The sequence below is a fragment of the Pararge aegeria genome, chromosome Z (assembly GCF_905163445.1).
Source record: "Pararge aegeria chromosome Z, ilParAegt1.1, whole genome shotgun sequence".
Lineage (NCBI taxonomy): Eukaryota > Metazoa > Arthropoda > Insecta > Lepidoptera > Nymphalidae > Pararge > Pararge aegeria.
Genome location: NC_053208.1, coordinates 21,236,640 through 21,253,645, shown reverse-complemented (window position 1 = coordinate 21,253,645; position 17,006 = coordinate 21,236,640). Strand labels below are relative to the sequence as shown.

Here is a 17,006-nt window from a genome sequence, read left to right as displayed (position 1 = left end):
GTTGAGCTATTTCGGTAACTCTGGTTCTTCTACGGATCTCCACATTTCTGATTTGATCACGTACAGATAGAGCATAGCTCTCTCCATCGCCCGCTTCTTATGAGGCCCATATACTTATACTGATACATTTCCGCACTATTTCCCATATAAATTACTATCAATCTATACATACACTCCGTTATGTATCCGATCTACATTAATTCTAAACAATATTCAAAATAATTGAAGTTTAAAACACTAGTGATAAAAAAGCTAAAACGAACAGCTGTTCAAATTGAGCACATGTTCGAATTTTTTTTTTTAGCTGCATGAAACAACCGTGAGTGGCAGAATTGAAACAGAGTCTTATACATGGAACTATTAATTTTATTTTCTTATTTTTTTTGTTTATTATTTTCTGTCTACGAATAAAGATAATAAATAAAATGAAATAGAAGTAGACATGGACGGATCACCTAGGTCGCTGATGTGAGAAAAAATAACACCGTGTGTATTGTACATAAAATAAATATAAAAAGTATCATTACCCCCTGCAGCGTTCTTTAGGGTGAAGGCGTTGAATTTCCATTCCAATGATCGTTTCAGTATGGACTGTAAAGAAGTAATACATCATTAATTATTTATTCTACAGGGGGATCTCCGTACATTTATCGCGACATTTTGGCGCCAACCGCTACTCTCTACTTAAAACTTTTTACTTGCAAAACGTATGCAACAACGAAAAAAATTGTATTAATATGAATAATTACTTTTTGACGTTATATTATTGATAATGATAAGTTAATTTAAAATTAAGGTATTTGAAGAATTAATTTTTTATACTGTCAACAAGCTGTCAGCAACCATAAAAAGCAGCATAAATAAATTTTATGCTTTTTGGGACATTCTATAGATCTTAGGTGGTTTAGTAATTCTACTGGGATTTTTAAGCTTATGTATTCCAGTGGCGTGCACTTCATACATGCACAAAAGCACTGCCTGCCCTAAAATTGATATATAACTCGTATAGGAGGAGGAATTTTGGCGTTTGATGTTCTATGCATACCCTGGTAAATAACTCAGTTACGCAACTGATGTATTCCTCTTTTGAAAAGTAGAGTAATTTAAATGTACTCTTATATAAAGTATTGCGGTATCAAACTTGAGAATAATTGTAGCAAAGGCTGTTGAACATATGAGCTGTACCTTCTATTCAACACGTCAGCCTATTATGAATGCTATATACGGCATACAGCGTACGGACAGACCGGTGAGCCATTAATAAAGGCGTCGTAGCTACCAATAGGTGCCGTGACAGCACTGTAACAAATTAGTCGCATCATGTTCTGCCGCGATAGAAAATCAACTTGATCATACCAATAAATCCCGTCTTAATAACCTAACCTGATCCTAATGGATGGATGCAGCGTATACGAATAACTACCGATTTCACGGTTGTCACGATCGAGAAATGTAGGGACACCAAACTTACAGCTACGGCTATAAATATATTAATTAAGTATGACAAAAACAGCAAGCTAGATTTAAACTTTTTTTTTAAATATATTTACACTTCTAAAGTAAGCGCTAGCGGAAAAGTACAGTCTACCGACCCTTATTGATAAACTAACATTTAGTTCAGATTTTCTAGTCACACAGTCATTCATTCACTTTTTATGAAAACATATTCTCAGATTAATGTCAGTATATCAATACAGGTCTACACTTGCGAGCATCCAGACTTTATACAAAAAGTAAAGCATTGCGGCGGGCAATCGCTGGACTTATTTACTAAATTAACCTAAATATAAAAAGGACAAGCATGCGCGAGCGTGCGCAAGGTCATAGTTAAACTCAGTAACTGCGACATTACACATAATACTTCACAATAGTACATAATACTTTTACTGAGAGAAACATATAGTGCAAGCATTAAAAAAAAGACGCTAAGCTTTTCTCTGTCGCTAGACAGTTTTGCTGCAGTGCTGTGGGTCTGAAGGGTGTGGTTGCCGGTGTAAATACAGCCACATGAGTAACCCCAAGTTGAGGGATTTAGGGTGGCCCGCTGCAGGACGTGTTCCTTGCTTACCCTGCTAGGTGTTGCTCCGTTCGAAGGTTTTCCACTTATCATCCACCTCATGATATATGATGATAAACTGTTCAATATTAAGGCTATCTGCTTGGACCGTCTATTATTGCTATAAAAAAAACAATACTGGGCTACGCTTGCGACCCATTAACGGCCTACTACAGGGCACGGGTCTCCTCTAACAATGAGAAGGTTATAGGCCGTAGTATACCACGCTGGGCAAGTGCGAGGTTTACTGAAGACTTTATCTATCTATCACCGTTTAAAACAAGTGAAATTTAAATTGGTTAAATTAAAAACGCACATAACGTAAAAGTCGTGCGTGCGTGCCGGGGCTCGAACACGGTTTCACGAAAATAAACCGATGCTTAATCCACTTAGCTATCACCGCTTCTAAATCATAACGCAATATAAAATAGAAAAGCATCATATTATACAAAAGGTAAGGGTTTGCGGGGGACAAGTGCTGGAAAGGGCACTGGGCCAACATGCGCGAAGTGCGAACTTTCCATCGTCCGGAGTAAATTGAAAAATACTGATTCCCTCTCATCATTTACAGCATACGAGACAAATTTAGTTTTAATACTTCATCATTCTTATAAAAAATATATTCAAATTAAAATTTACCTATGTCCGCAAAACTCAAAAAGATTAGAACTGATTGAAATTGTTTTTTACAATTTTTTACAACGCGTTGTATTTTTGTATAGGAACGGTTTTGTTTACTTTGATCGACCCACACTTGGCCAGCGTAATGAACTACGGCCTTAAGCCTTCTCGAGAAGAGGAGAAGGAGGGGACAGAGCTGGCGGGTTTACGTGTGGGATGTTGGATTACTGTTCTGACTACTCGGTATGTTCATGTTCCGCTCTGTTCAGAACTGCGCGCAGCATTTGTGGTAGCACCGCTTTCGCTACACCGCTACATCACAACTTACAGCACGAGACAATTCATAGATAATCAGGTGATCGCCTAGACAAGCCTGCTCTGACTAATTACTATTAATAATTGACACATTGCGATGAGCATTTACTGCAAAGTACATCTCAATCTCAGTAATTCTCTTTTTCGGAATGTAATTAAGCTTCTCAACATGCAGTAAAGAAATTACCTAAGGAATCAGTATTTTTTAATAAAACAAAATATATATTACTATAAATGTATATTACACAAACACATCACACAATGATTATAATGATGATAAGCTTGCAGTCAAGGGCTATGTTGTAGTAAAATAAAAAAAATGTTACGTAACAGTGTATTTGTATATACAACGTGTAAATGAAAACCGAAATAACACTTCACAGGCTTACGTTATGTAACGTCTCTGAGACTTATCTGTAAAACCGAAAACCTAAAAGCTTTTGAGTAAGCCACTGCCATAGTTTTTACCTAAAGAACTCAGATACAGCCCTAACATCACATGCAAAATTAAAATCATGTGACTCCTGTTACTTTATTAGGTACGCGTCGCGTAGCGTAGGTAATATGCGCGTCGATTTCAATAGGGTTGTCTTAAGTTAACACTTAGAAGGTTTTGAATTCGTTTCTATGGAAAAATAAATAAGCTACTTTTGATTCAACATTTTTACTGGGTATACGTATACATCCTTAAATATTTTTTCGTAATTCAGTTACACGTTGTATATTTGATGACTCGATTATACACAATTTGATGAATAATGTATATAATCATATGCAAACAACTGCTATATATAATTCGCGCAGCCAACACGTAAATTTACAAAGACAACACACTGAATATTCCAACTAACACGAAGAGGTTAAATGCTTACTTCTCTTGTTTAGTTAGTGGTAAACTCGCAAATCGTCCTGAATACGTTTCTGGGTACGTTCTGGATACGAGCTCTTGAACTGATGGTACGTGCTGATACAGGTAGAGCGCTCTTGCTCAGAAGAATGCATATACCCTCTTTATTAGAAGGCATTACAGATCTTTGCGGTGCGAATCAGGAACAAGGATGCAAAGCGTGTAAAGCTCTAATAGTTTTTAACCCTTCGTGCTAGTTGGATCATGCTACTTTCATACACTGTTGCGTCTGTGTGTATTATTAATTGTATGTGTTACTTATGTTCAGGGAAGAAAATGTTATGTGAATATTGAGACAGACACTATGATTCATAAATAACTGTTAGCAAAGCGCGTTGCAAGATATTGTTTTATAACGCTCATTATAGTACGAGGGCGACATATTAAAATAAGAGGTTTACTTACTTACACTTACAGCGTATATAATCGTTTAGCATGGTGGCGAGTCCCAAAGCATCTAGCTTTATTGCGTATTTACTTATAAATAACTGACTGAAATTAACTGACTTAAAAAAGGACTTTATCAACAAGGTTGTATTTATTTTTTATTTATACAGCGGCTTAAACCTACTTTTTATTTCATTACCCATAAGCTGTTGAAATCGGAGTTGGAAGATTGTTTGAGAGAGAGTAGATTAGTAGATTGTTTTTATTTCAGAGAGTTAGAGACATGAAATATTAGAATGTAAGTTCTTTCTAGGATGTTGAATTTCACTTCGAAAATGTATTATTTCAAATAATTTATTGGTGGAAGATTTTATAAGTCCTATGTTTTTGTACTTACAGATACCTTCCTTTTAGAAAACAATAGGTGTGTTCAATAGGTGTTGAAAGGTTGAAGGGAAAATATAATTTAAATTATTTAATATTATTTTACTCGAGCGATTTGGGGGTATCCGCTAGTAAAACAATCATGGTTCTTTCATTTATACATTTGATTTTGTCGTACGTTACACGCCAAGGTGCCGTTAATTCGACAAGGTTGTGGTCCCCCAGTACCGCTTCTCATGTACCTATACATACAGTTCTATGTAATGTTGCAGTATAATTGGTCAAATCGAAACTCTGCGAAATTCCTAGGACGATTGCATAAGAGCGGATAATTGGCGACAAAGAAACATTTCTAATTCCTTTCCCAGTAGCATGGCATGTCCGGATTTAATTTCAGAACGTTAATAAACGTTACCTGAAATGCTTCTTTACCGTTCCGTGCATTCTATTACTACATATTTGTAAGTTTTCGTTTAAATAAAATTAAACATAAGCAAAATAATCAGTTACGCAACATAAATAATATTGATCGCATAAAACCATACTGTAAATTTGCGTTAAGTAAAATGTAACTTGGTAATTTTTTTCTGGCTAGAAAATTTTACTCAATCGTTTACAGCTGATTTAATATGGTAAAGATTTTTTTTTCTGTCTATAATTTCAAATTTAATAATAACAATACATTGTTTCCAAAATGTAAGTAAGGTTAGATTGGAACCTAAATATTCATGCGGCTGGACACCAAAGTATAATTGAGTGCCTAATTAATGGTGCCAATATCTACTATTGTACATAAAACCATAAACCATTAAAATAAACTATATGGACACAACTAAGAAGCATAAGGCATGTACAATGTAAAAAGAACAGATCCACTTTCTCATATAGTCCCGTCAATTTATTTAAGTAGAGTTTTGTGTACTTAAAACTGAATCGGGTCCACTACCTTTTTAGCTTATACTAGCTCGAATGATATCGGGTAAGAAAAAACTGTTTCGTATCCTTTTGTTCGCTACTTTGCAATCGACCTAGGTTTTTTGCAAAAAAGCGAAGATTTCCCTTTATCCTACGGCATTCTAAAGACGGGCGCGCGGATGCTTTCTGAATACAAACAAATGCCATTTAAATTTGTGGTGAGTGCCAAAGCGACACTATGTTGCGAAGGACAGCGTATTGCTAATGACAATGGCTAACGAAACAACGCCAGTAGTATTTTCCTTTTCGTAGCATTGTTAACTTAAAAAAAGAGTAAGGGCAAGGCCAAACTATGGTGTTGAACCTGTGTTCTTAGCCGCGTTCATGATTAAGTCCAGCGTGCGGCCTCTGGTTGGTGGATGCGTTCGAGCAGGTTTTCTGATTGGTCGCTCGCAGACGCTTGTACGCCGCTAAGGACGCTTCGCGGTTTGGCGCTTCTTTAGAGCCTGCGCTAACCTAAATCAGCAGGATAGAGTATTTTCATCTCAATCCAAAGTAAATTTTAAAGATTCCGGTCGATTCGGGTAATCCCCTTTTATGCCTTCGAACAAACCCCTCACCGTTATTATTAGACAGAACAGTTATTTGATATGTGAATGTATAGTGTGAAGACTACAATCATAATTTAATGTAGGGTGAACACTGCGTCACAAGGAAATTTTTAAGTAAGTTAAGTTAAGTTTTTAAGTAACGAATTTAAACCTCTTTGGATTGCGACTTGCAACGGTAATGAGTTTCCACTGACGCGAAAATACGCTTGAATTACTTTAAGCAATATGCGCGCGCCTATATTTCGCTACAACCCACGGCGTCACGTAACGGCTCCACGGAGTGGCGTCATTCTTTTATTTTGTATGAGATTTGTATGGATATTGGTGTGAATTGACCGCCTCGTATTAACTAACAATCCAGTGAAAAGGTACTTTACTTAAAAAGTTAGATGTGCTATATCGCGGCTAGCAGGTACCTACCTACTTACTCATGGTTTTGCAACTCCTTTGTAAAAAGTACTAAAGTCTAAAGTACTTAATTTCAGAATAGTTATTTTCGCAGTGATCGTTCCACGCTACATAAAATGTTTACAACAATCGCAACACTGTATGAGAATCAACAACTTACATCAACAAAACATATTAGTAGGTTTATGCATCTGTCAATTCGCCACTTGCCTGTACGTCGCCGCAAAATAGATCGTCGTCCACGTCAATGCCATTCGAAAGAGATCTTATGAGGAATGGCCTGTTTCGGCGCCTGGTCAATGTCAAAAATGGGCCTAGGCAACGGTTGCATTCCCTGTGTCTGGCGATATCGTTCACTATTGCTCGGGTCACCAGTACTTGAAACTCGCGTTCTGCAAAGATATAACACATACGTTATTTTTTATTTATTTTTTTATTTTTATTATGTATATATAATATATATGTTAGGTATATCATATATGTTATATATAATATGTAGTGAAAAACGCTGGTATTAATATAGTGTACATTATCTGGGTGTTTATCTTTCATTTGTTACACATATTGAGGTAGTTATGGCTAAGAGCACTCAATACTAATTCCCCTTCCAAACAACAACATTCACATACTCACACTAGCTGCACCCATATGTGCAAGCTTTAAACTTGGTGACAATAATAGGGGTTGATGATTTTACGTGCTCTGCGAGGCAAGACTTGTGGGCACCGACTATTTCCCAACTCCGTTCTGGTATTCAAAAAGTTCTTGTTACGAAAATTTAAAACCTTAAAATTAATTTTATTGTTCTGATCCAGGATTTGAACTCCGGACCTTTTGATCCGAAGTCTAACATACTAGTATTAACCAACATTCATTCATCATTCATCTATTTCAAGTAGACTTGCTATATAAAAGCACTTTTGAAAAGAGAAAGTCAAGTTTGCGTATAGTGACTCTTCCACCGATTCCGAAGACATTGTACCATTTGTACACAGCGGCTAAAATAGTTTCTTATTTTCTGGGGCTCTAGTCATTAACTCATCAGCTATCATTCATGAAGTTATTTATTTGTTTAGTAGTGGTAGAGCATTTTGTGACAGAGCTCATCCGGGGAAGTACCACCACCTTGGTTTTTCATGCCACCAAGCAGCATTGCATTGACGGCCGACTGGCGCATTGGGCAGCGACCCAGCTTTCTGCGCCCTAGGCCGTGGGTTCGATTCCCACAACTGTAAAATGTTTGTGCGATGAACATGATTGTTTTTCAGTGTCTGGGTGTTTATCTGTATATTATAAGTATTTATGTGTAATATATTCATAAAAATATTCAACAGCTATCTTAGTACCCATAACACAAGCTCGTGACGTGTTTTTGCATGCCCTCCGAAGTGTTGTTCTGTTTACCCGTCTATAGGCGAAGGTTTTCAACTATTGAGTGGTCCAACTACATGGTTCATTAATTATTCATCAACTATAACCTATGAAAATTAAGCTTAATTTGCTATACTCCGCGAAAAGCAGGAGAATATGTATGGTGTAATTTATAATTACTTAAATCCTTATACTCCACACCAAACAGATCTTCGGCAATGTGCGCTCTACGGACGTTTCGCTCCGAATCCGGAGCATCCTCAGGAGATGTTAACTACATAATGGTAACAAAGTAACGAATGCTTATATCCAATAATTCATCATCATCATCATCAACAGCCTACAAGCGTCCACTGCTGAACATAGGCCTTTCCAAGAGCGCGCCACCACACACGGTCCTCCGCCTTTCTCATCCAGCCGCTTCCAGCCACCTTTTTAAGGTCATCTGTCCAGCGGGGTGGAGGTCGTCCTACACTGCGCTTACCGATTCGCGGTCTCCACTCTAGAATACGTCTGCCCCAACGGCCATTGGTCCTACGACAGACATGACCCGCCCACTACGACTTCAACTTGCTTATCCTTTGAGCTACCTCAGTGACCTTGGTTCTTCTACGGATTTCGTATTGCGAATTCTATCCCGAAGAGAGACTCCCAACATAGTTCGCTCCGTAGCGCTTTGCGCGACTTTAAATTTGTGGATCAGGTCGACTGTCAGTGTCCACGTCTCGGCTCCATATGTCATTACAGGCAGGACACACTCGTTAAAGAATTTCGTCTTAAGGCATTGGGGTATCGGCGAATCGAAGACCTGACGCTTTTTACCAACAGCTGCCCAGCCCAACTGAATTCTTCTGACAGCTTCCTTGTCGAAGTTCTTTCGACCAAGTTTTATAATTTGAACTAGATAATTATATTCTTGGACAACTTCGATGCTGACATTATCGACGGTAACTGACCAATAAGGATCCAATAATTATTCATCAGTAATATTGCTGTAGGTACTAATGGAATATACCAAAGAAAAAATTTGCCCATAATCATAATGCTGGGCAAACAAATTGGTGATCACAGTAGATGGTACTAGTTTTTTTTATACAGAAAATTAGAGTAGAGTAGTTATGTGGGACTTACACCCACTTAAATTGGTTGTCTGTAAAGTCTGCTTACTGACGATAGATGAACGTGACAACGTCGTAAGAAAATACTGATAGAATGGTTACATTTTTCAAAAGAAAATTTTAATTTTATTTGTTTGATAGATATTATCGTAACAATTGACACCACATTCACTTTTCACTGCACTTCATCCTTGCCGAAAACATGTAAATGTATTATTGTATAGAAGCTGTCCACGCGGACGCATCGCTCACTCAAGTAGAAGAGAGACAGATGTCGAACGCGGAGGCCAACTGTGGCCAATCGCTCGTTCCGCGCTCTCGCTTGCACTTCAAGCCTTGAATGGAACTCCTCAGAGCGAGGTAACGCCGCATACGTCATGTTTTTTCGTGCGTGCAGCCGGCTCCATCGAATTATAAGACGTTGTCACGTCAAAAACTCTGTTTGCCCCTCGATAGACCTATAAGTGAGAACACGGGATTCACTTGCGTGTTCACCGCACTCTTGCCAAAGTTTGATTAAGCATTGAGCCCCCAATGCATGGCGGTCCCATCGTCAATGGCCTGATCGCTGCCAAATCCTCCAGAGATGCGTGCACTACACGGCACGCCACCTTCTTAGGCCTGTCATTAGTTGGATGACAAACTTGCTGTTTCCCTTGGTCGCCTCGTACGACATCTGCGAGAAGACGAGGGATGGTGGCAACTGTATTACCACTGGCTATTATTACTATAGATAAACTCTAGACTTAACCATAGCGAAGCGTGGCCAAGTACAGTTCGGTATAAATTTAGTCACTTATGTTTTCAAGGTTGACATGAAAGCAAAGAAATTCAAAGCGTTATGAAATATCTCGAACTATTGATTGGGAGCACTAGCTGTAAAGTCGTTATCGTGTCGATATATCGTGGAATCGCTTGTTGTGTTCAACAGTTCCCCTGCTAATGATTCCACTTTATTGGCCCGTGTTAATGATAATTTTACCGGCATGTGTTCGACGTTGACGCATCAATATTTTATCTCAGTTCCATTTTGATCGACTTCTAAAAAATGAACCTACACAGTTTTGGTGATAGATAATAATATAATAATAATCATGGGTCTCCGTAATGTTAAAAAACTAGGTGTTTCACGCGATCTTGTGAGAACCTACTGTCAAACCTTCTTTCTGAGTCCAAGACTGTAGGTTCGATTACCTCAACTGGAAAATGTTTGTGTGATGATGATAAATGTTTTTCAGTGTCTGGGTGCTTATCTGTTATATTATTTTATGATAAGGTTTTTTCGTATATTATTCTTAAAAATATTAATCAGTTATCTTAGTAGCCATAACACAAGCTACGCTTACTTTGGGACTAATTGGCGATGTGTGTATTGACGTAAAATATTTATTTATTTATTTACTATTTTTGATAAGTTTAGGATAGAAACTTTCATCAACTAATAATTCTTTTTAACTTAACTACATTCCGACCCACCACGTCGCGTCAATCGCCTGATTTATTACTTCGTTTGCTCGGCTGCAAAGGATCGTAGCATTGTTAAATAGCTTATAACCTTGGCGGAATCGTGGAGAAGAAGGAGACGTTAGACTCTATTGCTAGGCATGTAATGACTTCAAGGCGTTGCCGTTGCATCAGAGAACCTGCGTCAAGAGAGCGCAATAATGCATTGGGCACATATTAAATAAAAAAATTAAGGACTTCGGAACAAACTTTTATCTCCTATTTATCCCTTTGGGGGCGGACTTTTCGAAATCAGTCAAATGAGTACTACTTTTTTAAATTTTCTGATAACCTTAATACCAAGTTCCATACACAACTTTTGAAAAATGTAGCATTTTATTATAAACTTTTATCGGAGTATTAAACTTGAAAACCTAAGGAAACAAAAACTTTTATCGCCTGCAAAACCCTTTGGGGTTACAATATATAACACAAATGCTGTGAACCTTTAGTTGTTTATTTTTTCCAAAAACCCAAATACCAAGTTTCATGGTCACAACTAGAAGAATAACAGAATTTGTTACAAACTGACACAGCGCTCTCTGCTGCGCCATGGAAATCGTCAAATTATAGAAATTTAAGTATTATATGACGATCTTTTGTACGTAAGTAAGATCGCGCGAACTTTATCGGGAAACAAGCGCAACGTAGTCAACGTGTGAACCCTAAGACCTCTCGGCCTCGACTGAACTCCGAAATCAGCCGAATTGTGTATTGCATGTTCTAGGTAGGTAGCGCTCGGTTTTCCAGCATGCTCTAACTTTAATACACACGGTTCTGGTACCATTCATGTTTCTGCCATTATTATGAAGTTATTGAGATATATAAATTTCTTTAACATTAGTTTTAAAAAAAATCTCCTGGTATTAGTAGCTTTAAGTTTATTTTCTTGTCATATACAATTAAGCCACTTCTTTGTTAGTTGACAACAGTTAGCAAAACTGTCTTGCCCATTAAAATATATGACGAGTATATAATATAACAACCAAGGACGCTGTCAACATATGCGTTTCTTATCAAGACCGGTTGACAACTGGTTGTTAAGTTACCGAATCGGTGTGCTGTAGGTGAGTATTAAGGACTCAAAGTTATCTGCAGAAATTTGATGTTCTTAAACCCTAACCATTACCACTACAGGGCACAGATCTCCTCCCACAATGAGAAGGGGTTAAGGCCGTAGTCCACCACACTGGCCCAGTTCGGATTGGTGGACTCCACACACCTTTGAGAACATTATGGGGAACTGTCGGGAATGCAGGTTACCTCACGATGTTTTCCTTCACCGTTGAAGCAAGTGATATTTTAATTGCTTAAAACGCCCATAACTTGGAAAAGTTAGAGGTGCGAGCCGGGGTTCGAACTCGCTCCCCAGAAAGTAAAGTCGAAATCCTACCCATTGGGCTATCACCGCTTCCCTAACCCTAGATTAAGCCAGTTATTTTTTGTTTATTCCATTGCAAGTTAGTCTCTCATGAAACAGGCTATATACTGGTAGTTCTGACGGCACTAAACTTTGATGGATCTGATAACGGAAACAGATCTTATTGAGGGAACCCTATAACAGTTTACAGCACCTCTCTTGTGTTTTATTGTGGGGTTATAGCTTGTCAGTCCCTTTCTTTTTAAGGAAAAATTAATGATATTATATTGTATTATATGATTGTTGTATTTTTTTTTATTACAATAATGTTTACGATTATCAGTTTATACGTTTGATCAGTGTGATCATCCGTGTATTTTAGTGCATCAAATTATCCCGACCACACGAATTTAATCCCTAAATTTATCAAAACGGCAATTTACGGTAAAAGTTCTTGTGCCTTATTATAATAAATATCTCATAACGAGTTATACACGATCCGATAGCCAACAGTACTCCGATAGGTGACATTAGTTTGTACAATTTATACAAGCTTTTACGGGCCTTTTATCAACGATCGGTAAACAGTGATAAACAGATATTTTAGATAAGACTATATCATCGGTCATCCGGGAACGGCAGTCCCCAAAAGTGATTGCAAAAATATTAAAAATATTGTTGAGATCTGTGTTAAACTTTTTAACAAAGATTTAAATCTGTGCACGACTTTTACTAAATACAACTTATGCCAGTAAAATGTTTATGATTATCAGATTATACGTTCGATCTGAGTTAGCACGGAGTGTGAGAATCTGTGTATTTTAGTGCATCAAATTATCCCGACTACACGCATTTAATCCCTAAATGTATCAAAACGGCTGATTACGGTAAAAGTCTTTGTGCCTTGTAGCCTATAGGATATATGTATTATACATATATCCTTTTGTTACCTTGGTCTAAGCAGAAGCTAATTACAAACTTAGCCGGGTAATCTATTAATATCACTTAAAACTAAGCTAGAGAAATCTAGTAAAATTGTTTAATCAAATTTATCGTAGGTAAAATTTGCTAGCAGAATAAATGCATGAAGCATTGGTCGGAATAGGCTTACAGTCGTGGTAAAACTGCATACAATCAAACGTATCCTTTTGTTAGCTTTTATTAAATGTTTCATTTGCCTGACCTATGCAGTGTGCGCCATTTAGTTAAATAAACGGTTCAAAGACCAATTCACGTTTATAGAATTGCAATGGACATGAACAGCAGTTGATTGAAGGCTAGGTCAGTTTGAGTTTCGATTGCCGGTCTCTTGAACCCTGATGCGGTAATGAAACAAATATTGATTCCAATTTCAGCGCTGCCCATTCATTTTTATGGTGGCGTGCACTCCATGTCACTTTAAAAGTGTCTTCTGTGTCTTACAATTATAAATTTTGAAGTGAAACTTCTTTAGAATCGTTGTGGTTTCAAACCGGATGCAACGGAAAAATCGATAGGTAAGAGACACAAATACAAAAATGTGTAGGATGAAGCCGGCAAAGAATGAGACAGAAATATACATACTATTTTATCTGTTTTTGTCAGACAGAGTGAGATAGCAAACATTATATTTTTTTTTACCCATTCTAGTTACCATGGAAACTAAATAATAATACTTAAATTTCTATTCTAATAGTTCTGATACTCTACATCCACTTTACATCTCTCGTAGGCTACTTTTCAGAAGTTACACTTCTGCCGTGTCTGTTTTTAATTGCACAGGATTTTTTTTTCTTTAGCAATTTATTCGATATTATCTTGGAAACCACATAACGCGTAGATAATTGTCTCTAACCCCACGAAAGGAGTGTTTTTTTTTTCATCACTGTTAATTTTACAGTAAGGTCACACAACATACCTAAAAATAGAAATTGCCATGACAAAACCGGCTAATATACAACGTATTAATGAAAACCGAAATAATACTTGAGAGGCTTCGGAGGTACATAATTTACTGTCTTCGTTGTTGAGTAATCCTTCCCATAATTTTTACTGAAAGAAATCAGAAACAGCCCTTAGATCGAATTTAAAAGTAAAATCAAGTGACTCCTGTCACACTATTAGGTACCTACATCAGTAGGTACTATGCACGTGTCGATCTTTTATCTTCAATAGGGTTGCCATAAGTTAACACTTAGAATGTTTTGAATTAGCTTCAGTGGAAAAATAAATATGCTCTTACCTTGAAATAAATATATTTTACCTTATGAAATTTACCTATGCACTCTTCATCAGTATTTGGTAATTCCGTTATATAAACGCGACCGTCTTAAAAATGAACAAACTATAATTCTTACATTATACTTGGCACCGACTCTGAAATGTCGTTAAAAAATATTTATTTCATGCTTTTTAGTTTACACATTATTATTATTGCGTCAGTCGGTTTTAGGTCAGTTTTTATCAAACTTTTTTGCGCTTTTTTTAGGGTTGTTTTGCATTTATCGCAGTTATAATTATAGCCAAATGTCAGCAGCTTTTTTACCTATAAGAAAATATTTCCACGATTGAGAGATAATAAATATAAATTTAATAATAATATATATATTGCGACAACGCACACATCGCCATCTAGCCCCAAAGTAAGCGTAGCTTGTGTTACGGGTACTATGATGACTGATGAAAATATTTATAAATAATATATACTTGTAATACTTACGTCATCAGAATAATCAGTCGATCAATTAGCAATCATAATATGTTATTGATAAAGCTCGAAACGCTTTGATGGTATTATTGCATTAATAATGTATTGTAGAGAAGTGACGGTGACACGAAATAGGGGATTGCATATAAACGCATATCGTCTAGGCAGCGTGATTAAATTGATTGTGTTCGCGGCTTAAGTAACATTACGGCGAAGTGGTAATACCCTACTGGCGGTATTCCCTCCGCAGAACGGGAGCTTAAGGTAATTACAAGTAAGACTAATAATAGTCGAAATTAATTACCTAATTCCGCCTAACTCTATTGGAGCATCTTGTAAGCTCTACATTAGTCTCTTAGCTCCATGGGATAGAAATTCTCAAAATTCTCTCAAATTGTTCTATATTCATGTTGGTCTACAGAAGACGAATTTAACTTGCCTGCTTCCATAAAAAAAATCAATTGCAGTAAGTTGATGGTTATAACGATTTGTAAATTTAAAACTACAAAGGTTACAAACGCGCCCTGTTGGGCGTAGCATGCCTGCCACGAGATAATTATTTCTACGTGTTACTCGTATTTTTTTCTATAAAGATAGAGGTAATGAGACAACTTTCTCGTGGCGCGTGCTCCTACTGGTGTAAGAAACAGGCACATTGCAATATACTTATTTCACGAATAAAAACCAAAAAGTTAATATAAATAAATAGTTGTTATTTAATAATTTAGTACCCATTTTTTTACTCTAGTTATAATAATGAAACCAAGGAAAATCAAATAAAACGTTTGAATCGCAACAATTCGCAATGTTCTAATGTACAATGAGGTAGGTATACAGTACGTGCCAAAGCTTGGTAATAGCGGACGTCAATGCCATGAGCATCTACTGAAGATTACAAAATGTATTTAAAAAAGATCTTTAGTTATATAAAATATATAAATTAAAAATTTTAAAAACCCACTATTTTCAATGTACTTAAGACAACTTATATAAAATGTTTCATCTCATTGTTTAGTTTCAAATTCAAAATTTATTTTTTCATGTAGCCTATCACAGGCACTTATGAAGCGTTCATACATATATGTTTACTTAATTGTAAACATATAAACCTAAAACAACGTGGGTTTCTAACGCGCCCTGGACTAAGAAGGGCCCACAACAAACTTAGCCAGGTACATTTTTGTTTGTTATCATGGTGATAACAAAAAAACACACAGTAAATTAATATTAAGCTATGAAGTTAGAGCAATACACACCCAAGCTTTTGTATCGTTTAAGTAATCCTCAACATTATAACAGGATTTTTCTGTAAGCTTACGTTTTATATAAACTTCTTGAGAGACATCTCAAAGATTTCAATCAGTATTTTTTTATAAAATAATTTACAATTTCGTTGGTACGGTTAATGTTTATATTAATGAACAAAAACGCAAAGGTTGTTTGATTGAAAATAGTTATGATGTAGATACCAAGTTTGAAGATTAAAATTGAATGAGACTACTGCTTGAAGTTTCAGCCAGCTAGTTGATTAGGTATAACATGTGCAGATCGGACTGCTCAGCTTCATCCTTCCAGCTTTATGTAGTAAGTTCATTCGGTCGGCAGATGCAATCAGTGCGGTAATAGCAATCCTTCCGTTTGACTGGGACTCTGCTATCTATTTATTGGATATCCATATTGTGCTCTGTATCCCTATGATGATTAAATCGTATTCAAAACTGCGGTTTCCGATGGAGTTATCAGGAGGTAGACATGCAGGATGTTACAGTGGGTACTCCACTGTCAGAATCCCGATATCCCGATCATTTTCTCAGCGAGACTTCGCTTATACTTTCGCTAATCCTTAAAATAGCCCTATCAAGAATAACGTCATCATCAATCCGGCCCACTACAAAGCACGGGTCTACTATCGTGAGTTTGGGTCCAACACGCTGGCCAAGCGCCGTTTGGTAGACTCCGCTTGCCTTTGAGAACGTAATGGAGAACTCTCAGGCAAGCTGGTTTCTTCACCTTAAAAGCAACGGATATTTAAATTGCTTAGATTAAAAAACTCACATAACTCAGAAAAGTTAATAGTTGACTGCCGGGGATAGAACTCGATCCCCCCGAATGGAAAGCCGAAGTTCTAACCACTAGGCATTTACAGGGTTAAAATTATGGGGCGTTTCCTAAGCGCGTTATTCTTTTGTCATCTTCTACACCTGCGGGATGCCGCCCTTGGGATGATGAAAGAAAGAACTCGCGAGATAAGAAATTATGATGGCCTTTTTTAAGTAGACTAGCTCTTGACTTCATTTACACCTGATAATGCGGCCTAAAATGGAGCGCGCTGATTTGAAGGTACCCATAATATAGGTATGGTGG

The 17,006-nt window shown here is 37.0% G+C and overlaps 1 protein-coding gene across 1 annotated transcript in view; it reads right to left on the bottom strand.

Annotated features, from left to right (window-relative positions):
* The window catches only part of LOC120636654 (high affinity cAMP-specific 3',5'-cyclic phosphodiesterase 7A-like), a 173,905-nt gene that overhangs the window by 112,365 nt on the left and 44,534 nt on the right, over positions 1-17,006 (bottom strand). Inside the window, exons 3-4 of the mRNA XM_039908217.1 lie at positions 6,815-6,996; positions 528-591 (exon numbers count right to left, since the gene is read on the bottom strand). Coding sequence (XP_039764151.1) covers positions 528-591; positions 6,815-6,996 — 246 coding nt within the window. The remainder of the gene's footprint in view (positions 1-527; positions 592-6,814; positions 6,997-17,006) is intronic.